Below are 23,503 nucleotides of genomic sequence, written 5' to 3'. Positions count from 1 at the left end.
CCCCTCCCCCTTTTTTTCATATGTCTACAATAATTTTTCTTTGTTTTATTCTTCATTTTGAATATATATATATATATATATATATATATAAGAATTTTACTAGTTTCGTGAATTTTTAATTGATTATAGAATAATACAAAGAAACATTTTTACATAGAAATCGTTTTGATTTTCACTGAAAATGCCTTCCTTAACAATCTGAAAATGTGGATTGCCATTATATTACTCCAACTCTTTAATGTTATATATTTAAGAATATACATGAATGGGATATTTAGTTTTTATAAATAATTTAAAACTTTCAGAACTGTCTCGTTTCACTTTTTTCGTGGGCTATTGACAAGATAACTTTTATATATTTTCCAAATTATTTGATTCCAAACTGTTTTACTTATCTGTATTAGTCTTTTACTATTTGCTGAAGAGGCATATGCTACAGTAAATTGAATTGAGCAATGATGTTTACGAAAAGAAGAGAAAATTGCCAATAATTCTATTATAGCAAAATCATTCATTCTATTACCTCACTCAAATCATAAAAAGTCGCTTAAGAGACTACCTAATCTAAAGTTTTCCATTTTGTTCTTCATTTAATCGAGTTATTAGAAAAATCACCGTTACGAACGATACTCAGTAACGTAACGCAACGAGTAACGTACATGAAAGAGTATAACTTAATCGAGAAAATAATCGTCGGAGCTAGACATTAATGTCATCTTTTCGAAGTCTTATCTTTTCGTGTGATAAAAATAAGTGAAACTATTATTTTCGGTCCAGATATTGAATAAGTGAAGCGAAGCGAAATTTAGTTCGTTCAAGTAAGATGCCAAACTGTCACTTCCACTCGTGATTTAGTTATAAAAATAGAAACTAATAAATAAAATCATTGAAATGAGTAAAAGGAATTATAAAGTTAGATAGTACAAATAAAATAGGCCTCCCGTGTGCTTTGTAAATAAAAAAAAAGGAACAAACTATTGATATTTCTAAGTATTTGTGATCACCAAAGGAAACTTATCCGAGCAGCGATGGCTCAGGGGATAGAGCGTTCGCCTTCCTATGAGGCGAACCGGGTTCGAATCCCAGTCGTTACGAAGTTAAAGTGCATAATTGAAGACCAAGGGAAAAGAACGGTTAGCGTCCATTTTTCCTTAAAAAAAAATTGCTATCTTGAATTGCTATCTGTTGCCATTTGAGGATTAAAATGAGTTTTTTGTTTAGCAGTAAGTACTATTAATTATTAAGTTCTATTAGTATTATAGTTACAAATAAGAGTACTTATTTTAATACTATTACCATTTAGAGTACTATATTTCTTAAGTAGCGAAACACAATTACTTTCTTTTTTTCTATGTTTCATTTAATCTAACGAAGGTAAAACTATCATAATTATTTTCTATCATAGTATTATTCATTCAGTATTATCATTAACAAGACGATAATAAATTATTATTTTACCATTATAAAGAAAAGGTTGAAAGATATCACCTTAAAATAATCCAGGTACATTTCGGTTTAAGCGAAAAGTCGCCAAAAAAGTGTACAATTTCGCCAACTTTTTTTTATTTTATAAATTTTTTTTAAATTTAAAAAAAAAAAAATTTTTTTTTGCGCCAGGATGAGCAAAAATTTTTTTTTGCTCGTTGTAATTTGTTTTTAATTATAAAAAAAACAGCTGAATTTTATTTTATAAACCGCCTTAACCCATAAGTACCCCAAATTTAATTTTAAACAAGATGGTCACATCAACGATTCATTTATTCAAATTGGCATTAAAAACTTGAACTTGAATACAAACATACGGAGTTCCTTGTATGATACAAAACCTCCTATCTGAGCTAAATTACAATTACATAATTATAAGGGGCATAAGACTAATTAATATTCAAATTAAAAGTTAACGATTATAGAATTTAAACATTTGCTGAAATTATATAAAAATAAGAAACTAATTCCCAGGAAATAACGATCTGATAAGGAGTTAGTGTTGATTTATTAACATTAAAAACAGGAGTTTATAGTTTTTCTTTTTATTCATTGGCGATATTTTATCTGATTAAAACTATCGCCAATCTATCTCTTCTGGTAACCCTACAAAGAGAAGCTTGGGATGGAGGAGAGGAGGCAGGAAGAGCAGTTCTAAAAACGCCGGCTGTTCGCGTGTCTCTTGAACGAGAAGGGATTCATTTCAACACGTGACCCGCTCAGGTACGTCGTCTTCTGAGGAGTACCTTTTCCCCCCTTCCAAACAACCCAGCAAACTATCGTCTGCCATCTGCTGTCCTGGTTATCAAATACTTTCACTCTGTGTTTTGGCACCCATCCCATCGATGTCAAGATCACGAATACCTGAGGGAGATAGCAGTGCGAGGGAGAAATTCTAAGGTGCATTCTTCCAGTGGAATAACAAACATGTTGTCAGTTCGATTCTCGCGTGTTTTCGAGGAAGTGATGAAGTTATTGTTAATTATTGGTGCTTGCTTCATGATCCTGATGATTGATTGATTGATTGGAATTCCGATAAACCATATGGCAGATCTAATTATAGTGCGTGGAATATAAATCATAAAGAAACTGGAGATAATTATCTTTAATTTTTTTGAAGTTATGTGGATTATAAGGTATTCGTTGCAAATGGTGTGCCAATTTCGTGTGAACATCAATTTATAACTTTATAACGAGGTTTAGGAATGTTTGAAAAACTTGGAATAATCTATTAATAATAAGCCATTTTTGAAGATTATTGCATGAAAAATTACAAAAATTTTAACTATCTTGAAACAATTCATTCCTAGTTATATGTAATTATTGTTTAGCCTAAAAGCATTAGTAGCATTTATCTAGATTAAAAGATTAGTTTTTTATTTGTAAATTAATAGGCTATTAAATGAAGTTCATTCGTATTTATCTACATTAGGAAATGTGGATAGTTATTTTAGGAACTGTCAATGTTTAAAGCTTTATTGTTGATATTGAACCATTAATATGCATGTATAAAGACTTAGACAATTTTCATCAATGTCACCGTCCTAAATTAAAGAAAATTTCGATAATTTAAAACTATACTTTCTGCTCTGTGTTTTGTACTTTTTTTTTCCTCGAAAATTTTATCAAGCATCAAACACATAAGTATAGCAAAATTTAAAATTAAATTTTTATTATTAAATTAAATTGATATTTATTCTCAACTCTTAATATAAATATAGAATTTAAGTACCTTTAGCATAGTTTTTGTTTTGTGTGAAAATATTTTATTTTAGATTAGAAGAACTAGACAGTTTATGACACTTAAACTACAAAATTCCTTCTTAAAAGGAAGAATTCTGGTTGTACAAGTTTTCCGCATATTTTAAAATCCGTGACTGCATAAATATGAGAAAGTCGCCCCCGCAAAACTCTAGTGTAAAGACATATAAGGTCAGATGACCTCTATATCGCCTACGGGTAAGGTGAAGCAACCTTTAATAGAACATTTTAGTTTTCAAACAAACTTCCATTTGGCCTCTTAACTCAAACGTATTTAACGAGCACTTATTTACTAATTAAAAGGGGCAAAGAAATCTTCAATTTTTTTTACACTTGATTTTAAATAAAGAAATTCTTATAAAGCTTATATTGAATCAAATTTGATTTGATTTGAGTTGAAAAAACAGTATTGTTCTTTTGGCATTAGTTTTAGAACAATGTTTTTAATGCATAACTAGCAAATTTATTCATTGAGTAAGTGAGAGAATTTCGTTTTCAAAACTAAAACAAAAATATCGTAATCATTTCAGAAATACGTAATATTTTTTTTTATTTCCACTGAAGTAGAAAAAAAATTCTTTTAAAATTTATACCCTATCGAAAAAAATATATTAAAAAAAATTGAGCTTGTAAGTTAAAAAAAAAATTATTGTCGTTTTGACTTAAGATATTGAATAAAAGTCACTTTCAAAATGTTTACTGAAGAAGTTTGAGAATTTCATTTTTAAAATTTAAAAAAAAAAAAGCTTGTATTCATTGTATAAGAGAAATTTTTTTCCCACTTAAAATAAAAAAACAAAACAAATCTATAAAAATTTATTCCTTTAAATCTAGCTCAAATTATCGTTTAAAAGATTTTTTTTTAATTTTAGTAGTTTTTTTTTTGTTATAGAAAAAAATAAACCAGCAACTTTTTTGAATAATTTGAGAATAGCAATTTTAAAGTAAAAACAATAAATACATGTCATAAGTATTATTAATATCAATTATTATATATATATATAATAATATAATCCTATAAAAGCGTATTTTACAAAGGCTCATAAAGTTTAATTGAAGTTATGGCTAATTCAAAATTAATACATTAAAAATATTCTTGTTTACAAAGCAGTAGACAAATAAGAACAAGTTACAAAATATTTTTTCACATTTCTAAGCTTTCTTAAGGTGTTAAATACTCTTTTCTCATCCTCAAACTATATATTTCTTATTTATTTACTATTGAAATATATCAATTTGTAAAGAAATAAGCTTTGCTCTTCATAAATCCGCATGGAATTCTGAATCGTTAAGTTTGTTATGAAATTAATGTAGATATTCGTCAAAATAATTAAAAATAATCTAGGTTTGTGGGTCTTCTTATTCAACATTCTCTATTAAGAGAAAAACCGTTTAAGTTACCATAATAGCCTGATCATAGGAAATCTTTGATATCATAATCTCAATCCGTTCAAACCTTTTTTTTAATCAAAAGAAATTGAAACAGTTTTTAAAAAAAGTGCTTTTTACCGCAAATGAACTTTTTAAATTTATTTATTTTAACCCAATTTCATTCTAACTAAAGCAATTTTGATTGTAGAATAATATTTTCTTAAACGTTTTCAATTGCAAGTTATTTATTTACAAATAGAGAAGTATTCAAATATTTCTAAAGAAAAAAAAAATTGAGAACTCCCATTATTTTTGACTCAGCGTTCATCCAATTAATATAAACGTTCTACTTCTTTAGTGGAAATCAGTCATATTTTTGCATTTTTTTCCGTTCCAAAAACGTTGCTTTTTTACAATTCTTTTTAAACCTAAAACCAAAAATATAATTTCTATCACGATTTGTAGACTTATTGCGCAACTATTTTCGGTCTGTTATCTTTGTTTGTAAACAATTTTTTTTATAAACTTACATAAAGAATAAATAGCGTCTATGATGCCAGTTAATTGAACTGGATTTTTGAAATCGGATTTTCGTGATTTTGAGTAGGTTTTGAGAACAATAAAAAATCATAAATGAGAGATTATAAAAGTAAAAACGTGATTGAACATTTTATTTGTGTATTTTTTTCCCTTCCATTTTGAGCTTATGAACCTATTTATTCCATATTTAAGCGAATTATATTGTCCTCTTATTTTCCCCGTTATTATATTGATTGCAATTCTTTTTTTTCTTCATCAGTCGTGATTTTTCTTTTGTTAGATCCAATCATTGAAAGTGTTTTTTTTACAATATCTGTTAAAGCTACTTCAATATCTCTTAGACGTCGTCGAATAGTTGTTATCTATACGTTCAGTATCTATGTTTAGACGCAAATTTTAAAGATAATGATATCTTTTTTTTTTTTTTTTACCTTAGGTGAAGATTAGATCGAAGTTATTTTTTAAATGATGTACCTAGCTAATCTAATAATCTTTTTTTACAGAAACATATAAGATTTGTTTTTTGTAAGAAATAAAACGATTATTAGATTTTTTGTATCTGATATCTTTTCTCGACTTCGCAACTCGTTGTAAATATTTAAATGTTCTAAAAATTCTTAAAATTAAAAATTTTAATTTTTCTAAAACTTTATAACCGTTCTTGTTTTCTAAATAATAAAATAAACATCAAATTCTTTTATTAAACATATAATTTTCTAAGTCCCCTCTTCTGTTTTAGTAAACAAACTCAAATACCCATAGTTATAAGGATTATTTGTCATAAATATTACGTATAGATATAATTTATTAAAATTTATTACATTTTTAAATATTTTATTATAAGCAAAAATTTATTGTTACAGTTACAAATTATAAGCACTTAACTAATTAAAATTTCTGTAACAATCTTATAAATTTTCCTGCTAAATATGGCTTTATCTTAAAAATTTATAGGTTCAGATAAAAACTTACATTTCTAAAATATAATAAGGAGCATAAAAAGTAAAAACTAATGCGGAATTTTTAAAATTATTTAAAAAAAATATTTTTTAAATTTTATTAAAATAATAAAATTGAATAAAAAGAATGTTAATACACAATGAAAACCAGCTTTCAAATTTAATTTAAAGTGTCATATTTTACTCAGAATCATACATTTTAAAATAATTCAGTTTAATTTGTCACATAAATTTTTTACTGCATTTTCTATAATAGAGCAGAAAAGATATTTTAATTTTTTTTGTTTATATTTATGAGATCTTCAACCGAAAATCGAAATTTAAACTTATTGCTAAACGTATTGGCAACTAAATTTTTATAGTTTAATCATAGATTTTAATATTATCGGCTTAATATATAAGCAAACTTTTAACTTATATTGCATCGATTTTTAAACAAAAATTTTAACTCTTAAATGTAAAAGAGAAAACATTATCCACTCATTTCATTGCATATATTGGTTCGATATCAAATAATAAACTATATTTCAAATATCATTAAAATAGTGCTAACATAGTTAAATAGTGAAGTCAGTAAGGTTTTTTCTTTGTCTTCATAGAGCATTATTACTATGAAACTCAATGTGTAATCAATGTGTGAGGTTTGAAAGTTAATATGAAGATAATATGAACTTATGTGTTAAAGTTAGAGAGTATTTCCACTAGAGAGTATTTCCATTACAGTATTTCCAATTGAGAGTAGAGAGAAATAAAGAGTATTTCCACTAACGGTGACTTACCTGTGTAATCAATCTACTGAAGCCGTTTGAAACAGAGATTCGAAAACAATGTTAACTCCATGGACTCTAAACTTTCCAATACTTTCGCTTTAGAATGAATTCGAATAAAAAAGATAAGCGAAGTGTCTGATTTAGATATGCCTGCAAAAGATGGAAACATGGAATAGTTAGTCATAGTGTCTTTCTCTTCGTGTTTTTGTGCGTGAAACAATCTTCGTTTATGCTTCGTAAAATATGAACATTCGGATTTTTTTGGAACAATAAGTGACGTCACTTCACCATGCCATCCACGTGGAGTGAATTGGCACTTCAATGTGTAAGTGAAAATCTGTATTCTTTTTCATTGTTACTAACCCTTTGACACAGATAAGACACCGGTGATCCTTTAATTATATTTTTTCCTCAAGCTCTAATTACTAGTGAAAATATATTTTGGTATTTTTAAATTATAAAAAACAGTTTAATTGTTACTAAGAAAATATGTTAGATTATAGGAATTGTATTTGTACTAAAATGTAAAATTCCAAAAAAAGTAGTCGGAATTTGTTTTCATTCATGTGTAACATTTCATTTTGGTGTAACTGAGATAGTAGAGATGTGGGTATCTTAATTCTCTCAATTAGAAAAAATAAAACATTCATGGAGGTTTTTAATCATTTTGGTGTAACTGAGACAGTAGAGACGTGGGTATCTTAATTCTCTCAGTTAGAAAAATTAAATATTCATGGAGATTTTCAATAATTTTGGTGAAACTGAGAGAATCGAGACAAGGATATGTTAATTTTCTCAATAAAAAATTCAAGCGTTCATGGAGGTTTTTAAAAATTTTGGTGTAGCTGAGATAGTAGAGACATGGGTATTTTAATTATCTCAATTAGAAAAGTTAAATATTCATGGAGATTTTTAATAATTTTTGTGTAATTGAGACAATAGAGACGTAGGTTTCTTAATTGTCTCAATTAGAAAAAATAAAATATTCATGGAGATTATTAATAACTTTGGTGTATCCGAGATAATAGAGCCGTGGGTATCTTAATTCTCTCAATTAGAAGAAATTAAATTCAAACATGAAATTACAAGTTGTGCTCAGATATGTAAGAGCGTTGTTATATAGTGTTGGACAATCGCTTTGTAAGTTACGTGCCTCTAACGTAAAATCTATAATCATATAAGTGTTTAAAGAATACATAGTTTATATTTATTTCTCTAGATTAATTAGATTTCACTTAAATTATTATGAGATTACTTACTGTAAATCTAGTCAAAAAACATATTTCGTCTCAACAGTTGTGCCCTTTTTTCGGATTAATAGTAACCTTAATTTTCTGTAAATAAATAAGATGACTATAATTAAAAAAAATCAAAATAAGTTTACGGTAAATTATAAGAAATCGTTACTTCAATTTGTTATTTTACAACACCGTATAGAAAAAATTCTCTAGTAAATTCGAACTAAAAATACCAAAATTAGGTCAACACTCTTTTATTCATTTTCATTCGCTATTCCATTAAAGTATTTCATTTAAATATTTCAATCGTTACAAAGGATTTTATATAAACCTCTTTATTAAATCATTTTTATCGTAGAGTTTCCATGGTATTCTAAAACTACACGTTGTTATTCCTATTTAAAAATACCAAAATTAGTTCAATACTGTTTTGAAATTCATTTAAATTTGCAATTCCATTAAAATATTTCATTTAAAATGATTTCGTTCGTTGCAAAGGATTTTATACTTACTTCTTTTTTAATTATTTTCATTTTTAGAACTCCCATGGTATTCTAAAACTGCACTTTATTATTTGAATTAAAAGTATTTTTAAATTTCTCATAAACTGTAAACGATTAACTGAAATTATTTATTTCTAAACAAAAGTTTATTATGTTTAAATAAAAACTTATAATTAGAAATAATATGTGGATCTCGGAATATATCATTTAAAACTAAATAACTAGATAAAAAGAAATTAATTACAACTATTTCAAGAGTTGTTTCGATTTAAGAAGCTTGCTTCAAAATATTTCTTACATGGTCAATAAAAAAATTCACTTATAAATAATAATCAAATATAAATAAATTAATAAAAAATAAGAAGAAAGTAAAATGAAATAAAATTTTATTTGATTTGCATATTATCATAAGCCATGGTGTATTAAAAGTTGAAAACAACACACTTTTTTTTCTTCAAACAACGTGTGTTTTTTTTCTGTGAAACAAAGAGGTTTTGCTTCAATTTATAAATGTTTCTTGTTTATTATAGATCATTAATAACAAGATTTTTTTTAAACTGACTTCATATTTAGCCTTCTTCGTAATGTAAATTTAAAAGAGAGGACTTGTTATCGTTATCATATCCATCGGTAATAAACTCCGAATAAATAAAAGGATTAACCTTGAAGTTCTGTCAAAACGTATTGTATAAAAAAAATCTTTCTTTGTTTAATAAATATGATTTAAGCACCACGACCCACAAATGGTTTAAACAAGTATTGAAAAAACATGCAGTCATTTTTTAAATGCATGCAAAATGAAATAAATTCTGCTACTTTGATTGTTTATTGAATAAATAACAATAATACTGTAATAAATAATTAAAATACTGTGAACTTCTAGGGAGGAGGAGTGCTAAAACATAAGAGTTTGCAACTATGGTATTTAAAAAAAAAATCAAAATTTTAATTAAAAATTCACGGTCATAGTGTATATTAACCATCTTTTTAATATCTAGAACAAATGCTATTAAATGACATGTATATATATCTATACATATAATGTTATATAACGTGATATAAAAAATTACATATATCACAACATCATATGTTTATTATCCTAATAACACTGAATATTGGCCATCCTTGTGGCATTTTATTTTAAACACTTAAGAATTTTTCTAAACTTTGCTAGGATCTTTATTTATTTACTTAAATTATTCATCTGTGTTGGTGTTCAAAATCATTATAAATCAATCTGTGTCAAAAATAAAAAAAAATTAAAATCTTCATTTGTTACTATTTTTAAAACAAGAATCAAATCTCTGACGAAAATCTGGAAGAATAACTGAAAATCATATTTAGAAAACAAAGAATGATTTATTAAAACGCAGGGTTTGCACGAAAGCTAGTTCGTTATAAGTTTTAAAATTTAAAATGCGGTGTTGATGTTATTGTGAACGACCGAAATTGGTGGTTGTTAACTTCCACCGGTGAATTTTGACAATCACATAGTCACTTTGGTAAATGTCCGAAATATAACCTAGGTCTAGTTAAGTGCCATTGCCCGGTATGCCCTACATCAATGCTTTTTTAAAGGTCACGTGCCACTGCTCAGTATGCATTTAACCGGTACTCCGAACACTGATGTTTCTCCTAATCTATCCTCAGCAGATATTAAAATATCGAATAAATAAATATATTACTATCAACGAATAAATTAATATCAAATCGGATATAACAAATATTTCGGACATTCACCAAAGCGACTATGTGATTGTTAACATTCACTGGTGACATTCTCTTGATACGGTAACATTGATATTATAAATAAAGAAGTTATAGTTGCTTTTATTAGCTTTCACTTTAAAATTAAAAATTATATACTTCCAATTTTGCAGATATATGTATCTATTTGAAAATAATGCATATGGTCGCATAGCTGTGGATACAAAATAATTCAAATGCAATTTATTTTCTAAATTTACCTATCACGTCAAAAATTCTTTAAGGACTGTACGAACTTTGAAAACATTAATTTAGCTACAATTTCCAAGAAAAATTTCCCCAAAAAAGCGTAGATAGTTAGAAGCTCTGGTTAAAATAATTAAACGATACCAAGTTCATTGAAATCATGGAGATTAATGTGTGTATTTATCAACAGAATTACTTAATATTAGTAGAACAAGTTTGTTAACAAGTATGAAACGTTAACCCTTTCGCGTCTACTGTCACAAATACGTGCCAACGTAAAACCGTATCAATCAGGATAAAAAGATAAAACTGGTAACCAAAGTAGTTCTTTTTCAATTTATTTGTGGGCGGTGTTATAGTTGTTTGATTCATTTAATTCACCATTACTTTAGCTCAAAATAAAATTATTTAGTTATACTTTGAANGTGATTGTTAACATTCACTGGTGACATTCTCTTGATACGGTAACATTGATATTATAAATAAAGAAGTTATAGTTGCTTTTATTAGCTTTCACTTTAAAATTAAAAATTATATACTTCCAATTTTGCAGATATATGTATCTATTTGTAAATAATGCATATGGTCGCATAGCTGTGGATGCAAAATAATTCAAATGCAATTTATTTTCTAAATTTAGCTATCACGTTAAAAATTCTTTAAGGACTTAACGAACTTTGAAAACATTAATTTAGCTACCATTTCCAATAAAATTTTCCCAAAAAAGCGTAGATAGCTAGAAGCTCTGGTTAAAATAATTAAACGATACCAAGTTCATTGAAATCATGGAGATTAGTATGTGTATTTATCAACAGAATTACTTAATATTAGTAGAACAAGTTAGTTAACAAGTATGAAACTTTAACCCTTTCGCGCCGACTGTCACAAATACGTGCCAGCATAAAACCGTATTAATCAGGGTAAAAAGATAAAACTGGTAACCAAAGTATTTCTTTAGCAATTTATTTGTGTACGGGGTTATAATTGTTTGATTTATTTAATTCACCCTTACTTTAGTTCAAAATAAAATTATTTAGTTATAATTTGAACTAAGATTGATTATTTATATGATTAAGCTAACAGAAATTAAAGTAAAGGCAAAGTAAGGCTGTTAAATTAGCCTACATTTAAGTTACCGTTTTTTATTTATTTACATCCTGATTCTGATTTTGTACGAATGCTTTTATGAATCACCCGTCCCCAAAAGGTTAAGAAAAGTGTTTTCTAAAAGCATAAAAGTTGTTTTTAAGGTGTATGGTTGAAAAAAAAAGTGTGCATATGACTGCGAGTTTTTTTTTTTTTAAAAAAAAAAGAAAAAAAAACAGTGTAAAATATGATTGCTAAGAATTTTTTTAATTTCATGAACATCGACGTGTGAAAATTTGAATTAATTACGCGTAAAGTAGTTATTATGTTAAATATTCCTATTTTTGAATATTTTGATCAGAAATTATTGCAGTTGGAGCGAAAACAAATAAAGAAATTATTCGTTAATAAGTAAGGGAACAATTTCTCTATTAAAAGTGGAAGATTTATGCATCATAATTGCGATGATTTATCGCATTTAAACCAGCGGTGACCTATTTTGTTTTCTCGTCTGAAATTAACTAACTTTATGAAGAAAAATTTTACGAGACAGCTCGGAATAATCCGGTAATTTTCTAAATCGATGTTAAAAATATCGATTATTTACTTCTTTCATTGACCTGATTGCATGACATTTGAATAATTATTTCTCAGTAATATTGATTGAAGATGCCTTTTTTTTTATTGAAAAGATGTTTTATTTTTACAATTGACGCCAGTCTTATGGAAAAAAAAACCTGTCGTAATCGTTAATTTACCTTTCTCAGAGCTTATTTAGTATTTCTTGTTACTTACAAGCCTAATTGAGAAGTGTTTTCTGTATTATGTTTTATTTTACGAAAATTATTCTGACATCAATTTATTGCCAACAAATCTAAACTGGCAGTAATTTGGGAAATAAGGAGGAAAAAAACCTTATTTCGTAATTCGCGTTTAAGACCTTCGAAGAATTTAAGTAATTGCATCATTTTTAATGTTTTTCCTTAAACTTTAATCTAAATGGTATCATGAATTAATGAAATATAGATAAGAAAGTTTCATTACTTTAGGATTTTATACAACTTTTTAAAAAAAATAAAGTAGTCAAATATGTTTGTTTCGTTTTTTTGCAAAAAAGTTGCGCATTTTTTTCTCTCTTAACTCTTTATTTTCACGAGAACCTAAAATATACAAAAATTTACTAAATTCAAGTGAAGAATGAATAAAAATAGTCAAATAAGTTTTTTTTTATTTGTTTTTTTGAAAAAGTTGCATATTTTTTTCTTAACTTTTTATTTTTGACCACGAATGAAAATGCTAACAAAAGCGTAATGTTTTATTAATTAGCACTAGAACCTAAAGTATACTAAAATTTACTAAATTGAATAGAGGAATAAACAAAAGTAGACAAATATGTCTTCCCCAGCAGCGTAAAAGAATTTAAAGGGGTTCTGCTAGTTAAAACTTTTTAAAACCAGGTATGAGTACTTTTATAACCTCTAGTTGGTTGGTACTTTTTATACTCTCTTATTATCCAAGCTATAATTTATAACTTATTTAATCTTTCGCTTGCCTTTATGAGATAATTTCAAGTAATTTGTCAATGAAATAGAAATGGCATTTTTTAAAGGAAAATATATTTCTATTAACGACATATTGAACAAATTATGATTAGTTCAATATGTTGTTATTAGAATTACAAGCATTTATAACAAGGTTGGCAAGTTTCTGCCGAGGTGGTTAAAACCACTGGTAGACTGGTATATAACAAAAGACAAGTTTTGATGCAGTTTCTAAACCTAAAAAATTTCTCAATTTGCTATGCACGAACGAGAATTTTGAGAAGATTCTCTCAAGTCCAGCAGAACTCGCAGGCATTGCCATTCACAAAAGATTAAAACTGTTATTGTTATAATAATTGGATTGTTGCCTTGTAAATTATGTCTTGAAAAGAAAAAAAACTATTTGAAAATAGCTCTATTCAGTTATGTTAAGAGTTAAATGATAATAATTACTGAATTTCAGAATTTAATATAATAAACTAAAATCTAGTATTTATATTTATTATTACATTACTTTTTTCTTTATTTTATATAAATATTTGATATACTGCACTCTTTATATTAAATATAAACAAAATAATATATATTTAGAAACAATGAATTAAAAAGTTTGTTACGGTTACATGGAGTTAAATTTTTCAGTTTACTTAAACAAAATGTCTTTAAGCAATTACTAGAACTAATATAGAAGTTTTTTTTAGTTTCTGCCAGTTTTTGCCGGTTTTTACCGGTTATAACCAGTTTCTGCCACTGGCATGGCAAAAACCAGTTTCTGCCGGCAAAAAGCCAACCCTGATTTATAAGATATTCATAGTATTTCATATAGCGCTTTGTAAATCAAAATAAAATAGTTAAATTCTTTTACAAAGAAATAATTAAAATGTTTCCTTAACACCCTTTTTCAACGTTTAGAACAGTTTTTTTAGTTTCAATTTTGAAGTCAATCATAATTCAGCTTATTTAGAAACAAATTCATAACTAAACTAGATATAGCTCAGTGACTTCAAATGTAACTGACGGACAAAAAACGTAACTTAAAATAACCAGCGATAAAACGATACAAAGTCTTCATTCTTCTAATTAAATATTTTAAAAATAGTATTTTATAGGGGATAATAATCACGATTATTTTAATAAACTGTATTTATCAAGTTGGTGTTCCACCGGAAGAAGGTTGATTATTAAAGGTTCCGTAGCCGAAAAAAATTGGGAACCGTTTTTCTGGAGCAGGGGTTTCCAACTTACAACGCAACTATTATGCGGGCCGCAACTTTATCAAAATTACATATAGGACTCTTTTATGTTTGAAGGTACATTAAATATTACTGCCACACTTTTATCAAGTTGTAAAAAACAACAGTATTAAATTACAAATTATAATAAAAAGTAGATTTTTACCTGAGAAATAAATTTTTTTGCACCGTTGGTACGTTAAATTTCACAGAAAAGAAATTAGTTTTCTTTGCGAAAGGAAAGTATTTTAAACCCATATAGATTTTTTACGGAAATTGTCCACAAAAACATGGCAACTAACATATTTTAGTTCGCGGGCCACAAAAAAAGGCTTCACGGGCCGGATGATTACGCAGGCCGTTAGATGGTAACCACTGTTCTAAAGTGTCATCCTGCTCTGGTGCGAGATCGGTAGCAAACGTGTTTTAAGATCAAGAAACGACAAAAAATATCGCTCATTCATTTTTAATTTTTATTCAGTGCCCTGTTAACCCATTAACTCCTAGAGCCATCATTTGGGTGCACAGAATTTTTTTTTCCCGGTAAAGATAACCAGTGGTGGGAACATGATTTCTTTACAAACATGAACCCTAACAGTTAATAAAGAAGTGTTTACATATTGTTGTGCAAACCATGCATTTTCGATTAATTATTAAACTTTTCTTTGCCAAATGGGAAGCCTTTTTCGCAAATACTTTTTAGCCCTTGGAAAAGTTACCACTTTTAAATCTAAACAATCTAACATACACAAACTAAAATAAAGTAGATCATCATTTTTAAGTATAATAAATATGAGAAAATAATTCCTTTTTTATTTCTAAAGCGAAAAATGTGGGCCAAAATACCATTTTAAGAAATATTTTTTATCTTCATTCCGTAAAACCTCACAAATGATAAGTTCTCCGTTTTTTATTTTAGGTTTGATTGAAATAAAACCATTTTTCCCAATTTTATCGCACATAGAAAGCATCTTTTTCAAAGAGCACTTTTTTTTTTAAATTTTTTTCTCTCGCTATTTCCTGTATGCAAATCCAAGTAATCGAGATTTTTTTTTATTAGTTTAAGGGATCCTTACAGAACATGCAAAATTATTCCAATCAGCATGCATATCAATTTCCCAAATCACATGCGCTGTATTAAGCTTGCATATTCATGCAAAAGTTAATGTAATAAGCATGCCTGTGATTAAAAATCACAAAAAAGCAACCCTCATGTTTTAATCATCATAGCGTGGTATAGCACACCTGTAATGATCTTGATTAGCATCACGTTGATCCGACTCAACCGTGATCTGTCAAAATGAATTGAGGATCTCCTCTTAAGAATCCGTGGGAGAATTCGACTGCTTAAATGATTCGACCTTGTTAAAAGATTAGACGGTGACATAAATAATGAAAGGAGCTCTGTCGTAATTGACAGCAGGAAAAAAAACAACCATGTTCATTAACTAAAGAGTTGAGGTTTACTTAGGACAGTTTGTTTCCATATTTTATCATAGATTGCGAACCATTCTGAAATGTTTTGCCAAAATTATAAGTTATGGAATGTTGTTGATAAGTCGTAAAAGGAAACTTGGATATAATAACCCCCTTTTAAGTTGTTCTTCTATCATAAGTTGTTGATGTGACATTCAGCTTGTCGTAGTCAAAGCCCAGGTTAAATTGTTTTTAAAATATGTACTGATGAGGTATTGGAATATTTCGTGTTCGACAACCATTGATCAAGTCTGAAACTTTCAAAGAGTTGTTCTTAATATCATTCTCTGTTCATCAGATATTTTTTTATGTATTGTGAGTTATATAGTGTTCTGTAATATAAGAATGCATCTCTTCTCCTTTGCTTACTTTACTCACCAACCCCCTAGACTGCCATGCAATAATTATTATTTCTTGAAAGTCACCTTCAGAGGAAAAAAAAGATTTTGCATCCATGTTAACCTACAGAGAATGCATCCAAAATTTCATTATTTATTCAGTTATCTACTAATTAGCATTTTTGAATAAATTTTTGCTGCATTTTATTCATTAAAATTCGTTCTATTGAACTTATTAGACGAATTTTAAAGCTTAAGATTGAAAGTATTTTTAATCTTAAACTTTGAAAAAGTTTTAAAAACTACTTACAACCTCAACATAGGTACAATTATTGTATTATTATTACCACTGCAATTTTATTTTTTGAATTCCTACTTCATCTTTGGTTATTATAAAAACTCTTTAAACCTTTTTTCCTAAAATAGATAGTTAAGTAAAGGTAAGACAAGTTATTTCCCAATAATCTTTACAATTGTGTTTTCATAATTTTAAAAGCCTACGTCGATTTTGCAAAATTTTGCATAAATAACAGATTTAACTTGAAATATCTAACGATTTCATTTTCTTTAAAAGCCCTTACATTTATCTTCCTTTCTGAAAAGTTTTATCTATTTATAAATTATAAGTATTTATATTTATGCAAAAATTAAGTCAAAAAGGTGTCATATATTTGTTACCTCAACTCTTGAAGGTAATTTCTCAAGTAGAATAGAACAGGGATTCTAATCGCAGAAATTAAGTAAATCTATTAAAGGCGAAAAGCTCTTTCTTTTTTCTGCTTCATATACCCAAAAAAACAGAAAGAGTTTGCCTGTATTTGTGTTGATTTGTTGGCAGTGGTAGCAGCTGTATTTATGCTATTTAATGTGTTGGTCGAGGTCAACCTAAGTTCTGTCAAATGCACCTCTAAACCCTACTGGTAAATTTTTGAATAGAATTGTTTTCATAGCCATTTCTACTACTTTTTTTTTTTAACTTTCTTCTTTTTAAATTTTTTTTCTTCTTTTTTCTTATGTTCCTTTCTCGTCTTTTTCTTAAATTTCAAATATTGCCGCCGAACCATTGATCATTGTTCGTAGATCATTGTTGGAGTAAAAATGCAGATGTTTGTGTTTTTTAATGTTTAAAAGTGACAATATCAGAATAATAATGCTTAACTTCTACCTTTTTTCTAAAAAATTTATTTAGGTGGAAAAGTTTAACCTTTTAAAGTTGGTACGGAATTTTTAATACTCCACTCTGTTACCTGATGTAACATTAGCTATTTTATTATTTTGAAATTATGCTTTCCAAAATTATATGGGATTACTAATGGGTATTTAATTGAATAATTATGGGAATAGTAACTGATCAAGAAGACCCAGCTCCTTATGAGGTCCGAGTTCGAATCCCAACAAAGGCTGGTCGATACGAATTCCACACCCGGCTCGCAACGCCCACTGTGCCGACGTAAAATATCCTCAGTGGTAGACTGATCATAGGTTTGAGTCCCCTTACCGTCAGGCTAACCGTGGTAGATTACCGTGTTTTTTCTGACCATGTGACACAAATGCGGGTAAGTTTCATCAAAAAAATCCAGAATTTCTCTTGTCTTCTGGATTGGGCTCAAAATTACAGGGTTATACAGTTAAATATTCGTAGTGGTAAACTCAAAATTAGGTCGGTTGTTCAGCGACGATTATGAAATAAAATAAGATCACCACACCCGCAGTCCGTATTTTCAAAAGGTGAACCAGCTGTCCGTTGAAGACGATTAGTGCTGAATGATAAATTAAGGAAAAAAATCTTTTTCCCATCTTACTGCCAATATTTTTATAAAATTTTATTGATGTTATTTAAATATACAGATTACATTTTTAAAAATACTTATCTAGTTACACACATAAAAAAAAGTTTTAGGAACGGTACTATAAATTAGTGCCATGGTAATTTGAGATTTGCTGTTAATTACACATCATTTAACAACACTTCCTAGAAATGATTTTTCTTTTGTTTAAGAATCCTCTTCTACGTCGCCAAAGACATTAATTCTGCCAATTTCAGTACTTTTACCCTCTAATTGCACTTTTTAATGATTCTTTTGGGATTTAGGTATGCGTGATTGTGACCTTCCTTATGTGGTCTCAGTTAATCAACTAGATTCGTCTTTCCTCATAAACACCTCTTTTGCACTTAAAGAAAGGACATCACACAGTTGCGCAGTTACCGTCTGCACAGTAAGGGGCGTGTTTTATGAACCTATTTAATGGGAAGATGTCATCGTGGGTAGCCCTGATTGCGTAAAATGTATAATTATCACTCGAACGCTCTAACTCACTTATTTCTATGATATTTTTTTTTATTTTTATGTTACCTCCCACGTTTGGCATAGAATAAAGATTGAGAATTTTCTTTTTTTCATTCACAGCATTTGTTATTGTTGACAAAAGTGCTTACTTATTATATAGATCATTGCTCCCTGAATTTTTTTAATTAAAATAGTTTTTTTTTAATTTTTAATTTCAACACTTTCTTTAAGTTTAAGGTAGCCACAGATTTCTAAAACGTGATTTGAGGACAAATCAGCTGAGCGTCCTCAAAAAATTTTAAAATTCGAGGACATCCATATATTTATGGAATATATTAGTTTGTGTGTGCAACAAAGCTCACTTTTTAAAAATAAAACTAACAACCAATGTCAGCTACAGAATCATCTTCATCAAGCTCGATATCACTACTAAGCAATTTTGATATATCATGTGTTATTCTGCATTTGCGTATTGCAGCTTATTGTTCTGCTCTGTACGCATCCATCTTAGCACAACTTTAGACTTACTTCAAGCTATAGATCAAAACTATTTACAGATCGAAACTACTTGATTTGTTTTATACAATTTCTGGGAGTACTAATCTTTTCCTAAAAAATAACATTGATGGAGTTTGGCGCTATCGCCACTGTATTTTTGACACTATCATTTGGGCAATCTTTATACACTTTAGAAGAAACAAATTAGGGGACCTAATTACTCTTTATGTAATTAAGTCTTTATGCAATTAAGTCTTTATGCGCTTTTAAGGGAACCAAATTACTCTTTATGCAATTAAGTCTTTATGCACGTTTAGGGGAACCAAATTAGGAGACCAATTTACTCTTTATGCACTTTTAGGGGACCAAATTACTCTTCATGCACTTTTAGGCGAACCAAATTAGGGGACCAAATCACTCTTTATTAACTTTTAGGTTACCAAATTACTCTTTATTCACCTTTAGGTTATACCAAGTTACTCTGTATGCACTTTTAGGGGACCAAATTACTCTTTATGTATTCTTAGGGGACCAAATTACTCTTTATGCACTTTTAGCGGAGCCAAATTAGGCGACCAAATTACTCTTTATGCAATTTTTGGATACCAGATTAGGGGATCCAAATTAGTCTTAATTTGCGATAAGCTTAAATAGAACAAGAACGATGTATATTTAATTAAGATATTTTTTCGAAAATGTTCATATTCCATTATTAATATTAGATATTCTTGAAAACAATGTCTGCATAATTAGAAAAAAAAGTGTTTTTTTGAATAATATATTAGTTTGTATTATAAAAAAGGAAAATATGTTTTGTTAAGTTTTATTTTATTATTATTCTAAGTAATTATATTATAGTATATATTATGGTATGATATTAAATTAGTATTTCTATTATCAGGATTAGACGAAAAAAATTTATTGATCATTAAACGAAAAGCATTTATGACATTTTTTTTTAATTCGTACTATCATATATCGATGATTAATTTCTTTTTATGTTTGCATAGGGTGGTTTATGTTCCATGTCGGACACCATGGATAGCTTCAAAGAACTGGGTGGAGTCCCTCAGCCCAGCGTCCGAATTAAACATCTGACCAGGTAAATATTGTCAAGAAAAATATCCATTTTATTATGCATCTATTATTCATGAAACTATGAGTGTCATATAATGCTAAATCATCTGCACATTATTTTCTAAAATAGTATAATTAATAGAATAAATGATAGTCGTTAATATTATACTATCTTATCGATATAATTTGTAGAATTATTTGTAGCCCAGGTAGACCCAATGTTGAAAGCTAAAATTTTTATTTCTTTATTTTTTAAATTTAGTAATTGCATAGTATTACCTATTTCTGTGTTACTTTATGATAAAGACATTTAGTTACTGGTTGATAGCTATTAAACAGTGCTGGGTTCGTTTCCATTTACTGTGTGGAGATTTTTTAATCGTCTTAAATATCATTGTAAACATCGAAATAAACATTTATAGATAAGACAAGATGATACAGTTCTAAAAAAATATATAAGTAAACGATATATAAGAAAACAACCTTGCTCTTTAACATCATATCAACGTCTCTTCTCAAAAGTACATGGTGCTATTAGAGGTTGCCAATATATCCCCCCCCCGGTCCACAATGAGCTATTGCGGGATTTAGTTTAATTTTTAATTTTGACAGGCGAAACTGTCTTATCATCAATAAATAAAAATGATTGCAAAGTAATCGTAGGACTAGTGAGCGGAGTGTAACGTATCAAGCTATATAAATAACAGTTCTGTTTCTTATAAAAGACTTTTATTCACAAACAACACAAACAGTAACAAATATTAAGTACCCGTAACGGGATAGTTAAAATATTATAAAACAAACTAGAAAAATCCGTAACGGGTTATATGAAAACTCAAATTCCAAAACAAAACTAATATCTAAAAAAACGAACTTTCTGTTGTTCTACAAAAAGTCTTCTAATTTTATCGTCTGCTTTTATTTTTTTGTTTATCTCTTCATGTGGTTAGTTTATTTTATTCATGCTTTTGCTAGCCCGTTATTTTCTAATATGTTTACTTTTATTCATGCTTCTGCTATCCCGTAATTTTGTAATATTTTTACTTTTATTCATGCTTTTGCAAGCCAATTATTTTTTTAGTATTTTTAGACTCTATAGGACAAATTAACTTTATAGGAGCAAGCAGGGGTACAATTGTAATCTAAAATCTGCTATTAATTAGTGGAAGGTCGACTGCTGTTATAAAATATTAGTTGATTAGTAACGTATAAAAATAAAGACAAAGAAATAAAAAAAAAACAGTTCTAAATATTTTATAAGAAAATTTACTCTTTAAAGGTTTTTACTTTTTACTTAACTTGTTTTACTTTTTTTTTAATAATATGAAATGTTCGTGACATTGAATCAAGTTTTGTTACATTTTTATCAAATAGATTGATGATTCTGTTCAATAGCATTTCTAAAGCTTTTACTTTTTCATGACATTCCCTTTTGATAGATAACAGATTTTATGTAACAAATCTATTCAAAATGCCTTGCTTTGTTACAGCATTTCCATTGGATTGATCGATGGTTATAAGTAACAATGTTTCAGTTTTTTTCGCGACATTTTCAATAAATAGATTGAAAGGTTTTGTGTAATAGATTATCCAAAAGCTTTTGCTTTATCGTTTTCTTTTGATCTAAAGCCAGATATATTTTGTGGAAATTAACAGTTTCTGTTTTATGCAAAGTAGTTCGGTACGGCACCGCATATTTATTAAGATTTTGCTAAAGAAATGATCCTAACTTTTTTTTTTTTTAAAAAGTGCAGTCAAAATTAAATGAAACTAAAAAGAGCGATCTATAGTGTATTATTCCTGTTTTTTTACCTCACAGAGTTTGCGTTAAAATCTTAAAGCAGAGTTTTATTTTATTTTATTATTTAAGTTTTTATTATTCATATAAGAATGAGACAATGCAAAAATTTCTGCTACTTGGTTTCTATATATTCATATGATTATTCCATGTAATCAAATATATGTTCATGTGGTCATTCTATGTATTTATATAATGATTCTATGTATTCAAATTATTGAAAAAATATTTGTACGTTTTATTTTAATAACGTTCGGTTTCCAAAATTATTTTTTTCTAGTGAATTATTTATTATTATTATTTTTTAGTTTTTTACTATAGAATTCTCCGTTTCGTAATTAAAAATTTAATATTACTTCACTTGAGTATATTATTAATGATTAAATTATTAAGTATTAAACAATTAAGTAATGAATTATTAAGTATTAAACAATTAAGTATTGAATTATTAAGTATTAAACAATTAAGTATTGAATTATTAAGTATTAAATTATTAAATTATTCAGTATAAACTATCAATTGATTATCCGAATGTCAATAAAAAAAAAGAAATTTAATAAGTAAAGCATTTAAAATAAATACCGTAGCCTTTAAAATTGCAAGATTAAGTTAAAATGCCTTAAATTGAAAACAAAGCTTTAATTATCTAATTAAATAGCTTTATTAAACTTCCCAATCCACCTTTCTAAAGAAATTATCAGAAATTTTCTATGGACCAATAGCTTAAATATTTGATTAATTATTTAGCTTTTTCGTAAAATAAAAATAAATAAAAATAAATAAAATAAAAATAAAAAAACATTAAAATCAATCAATATAGTTTTCGATTTTTCATGTTTTCAGGAGTCCAAATAATATTGCGTGGGAGAAACTTTCAGCTATTAAAAAATTAGATTACAAAAGCTTTGTTTTTAAACTGACATTTATCTTCATTTTCATCATTAACTCAAAGGTCACTGGTATCATTTAGTCTAAATGGTCATGAATAATTATGAATAGTGATGGGCAACACTTTAGGCTAAATAGTCATGGATAGTATTATTCTTAATTGGAAATTTATCGTTCTCTGGTTCAGGTCAAAATTACGATCTGTGGATGAATGAATGATGAATGAATGGGTCCGCTCTATAAACGGATGTGACATATGGATGTGACCGAAGTAAAATTCTTGGCCATAGATGGCGCCACAGGAAAATAAGAACAATCGCCCCCTTACCTTAATGGCCTTCAACAACAACATAATAATAATAATAGGATATCAACAGTTATAATAATAGGATATCAACAGTTATAAGAATAGAATATAACTGTTATAAGAATAGATTATTGCGTTAAAAGGTGTTATTCGTATGTTGACCGAGGACAAGTTCTTTATAAAACAGCTTTAAATATTTCATAGAAAATTTATTATTTTCATATGTTTTCTAATTGTATGCCACAATAAAAGTTCTTTTTTCGTTGCCAAATCTAAAATGTCAAATAAAATATAATAACCATGGCTGTCATAAATTAATTGGTATTTCTTAAGCTCATCAGGGAGCAATTTTTCAGATTATTTTCCAAGATAAATTCTCCCATAATACACTGAA

General features: G+C 27.6%; 1 protein-coding gene across 3 annotated transcripts in view; it reads left to right on the top strand.

The window, feature by feature from the left end:
• Positions 1 to 23,503, top strand: part of LOC107436825 (uncharacterized) — a 217,196-nt gene that overhangs the window by 92,882 nt on the left and 100,811 nt on the right. For 2 of the 3 annotated variants that reach the window (XM_043039220.2, XM_043039221.2), the window contains exon 4: positions 20,050 to 20,141. In XM_043039220.2, the coding sequence (XP_042895154.1) occupies positions 20,050 to 20,141 (92 nt within the window). Of the gene's footprint in view, positions 1 to 6,497; positions 7,212 to 20,049; positions 20,142 to 23,503 lie in introns of those variants that run through there. The other variant, XM_043039222.2, reaches the window with a different exon arrangement.

Source organism: Parasteatoda tepidariorum, chromosome 1 (assembly GCF_043381705.1).
Source record: "Parasteatoda tepidariorum isolate YZ-2023 chromosome 1, CAS_Ptep_4.0, whole genome shotgun sequence".
NCBI lineage: Eukaryota > Metazoa > Arthropoda > Arachnida > Araneae > Theridiidae > Parasteatoda > Parasteatoda tepidariorum.
Note: the sequence above shows the minus strand (reverse complement) of the source record. Positions and strands in the feature narration are given on the sequence as shown.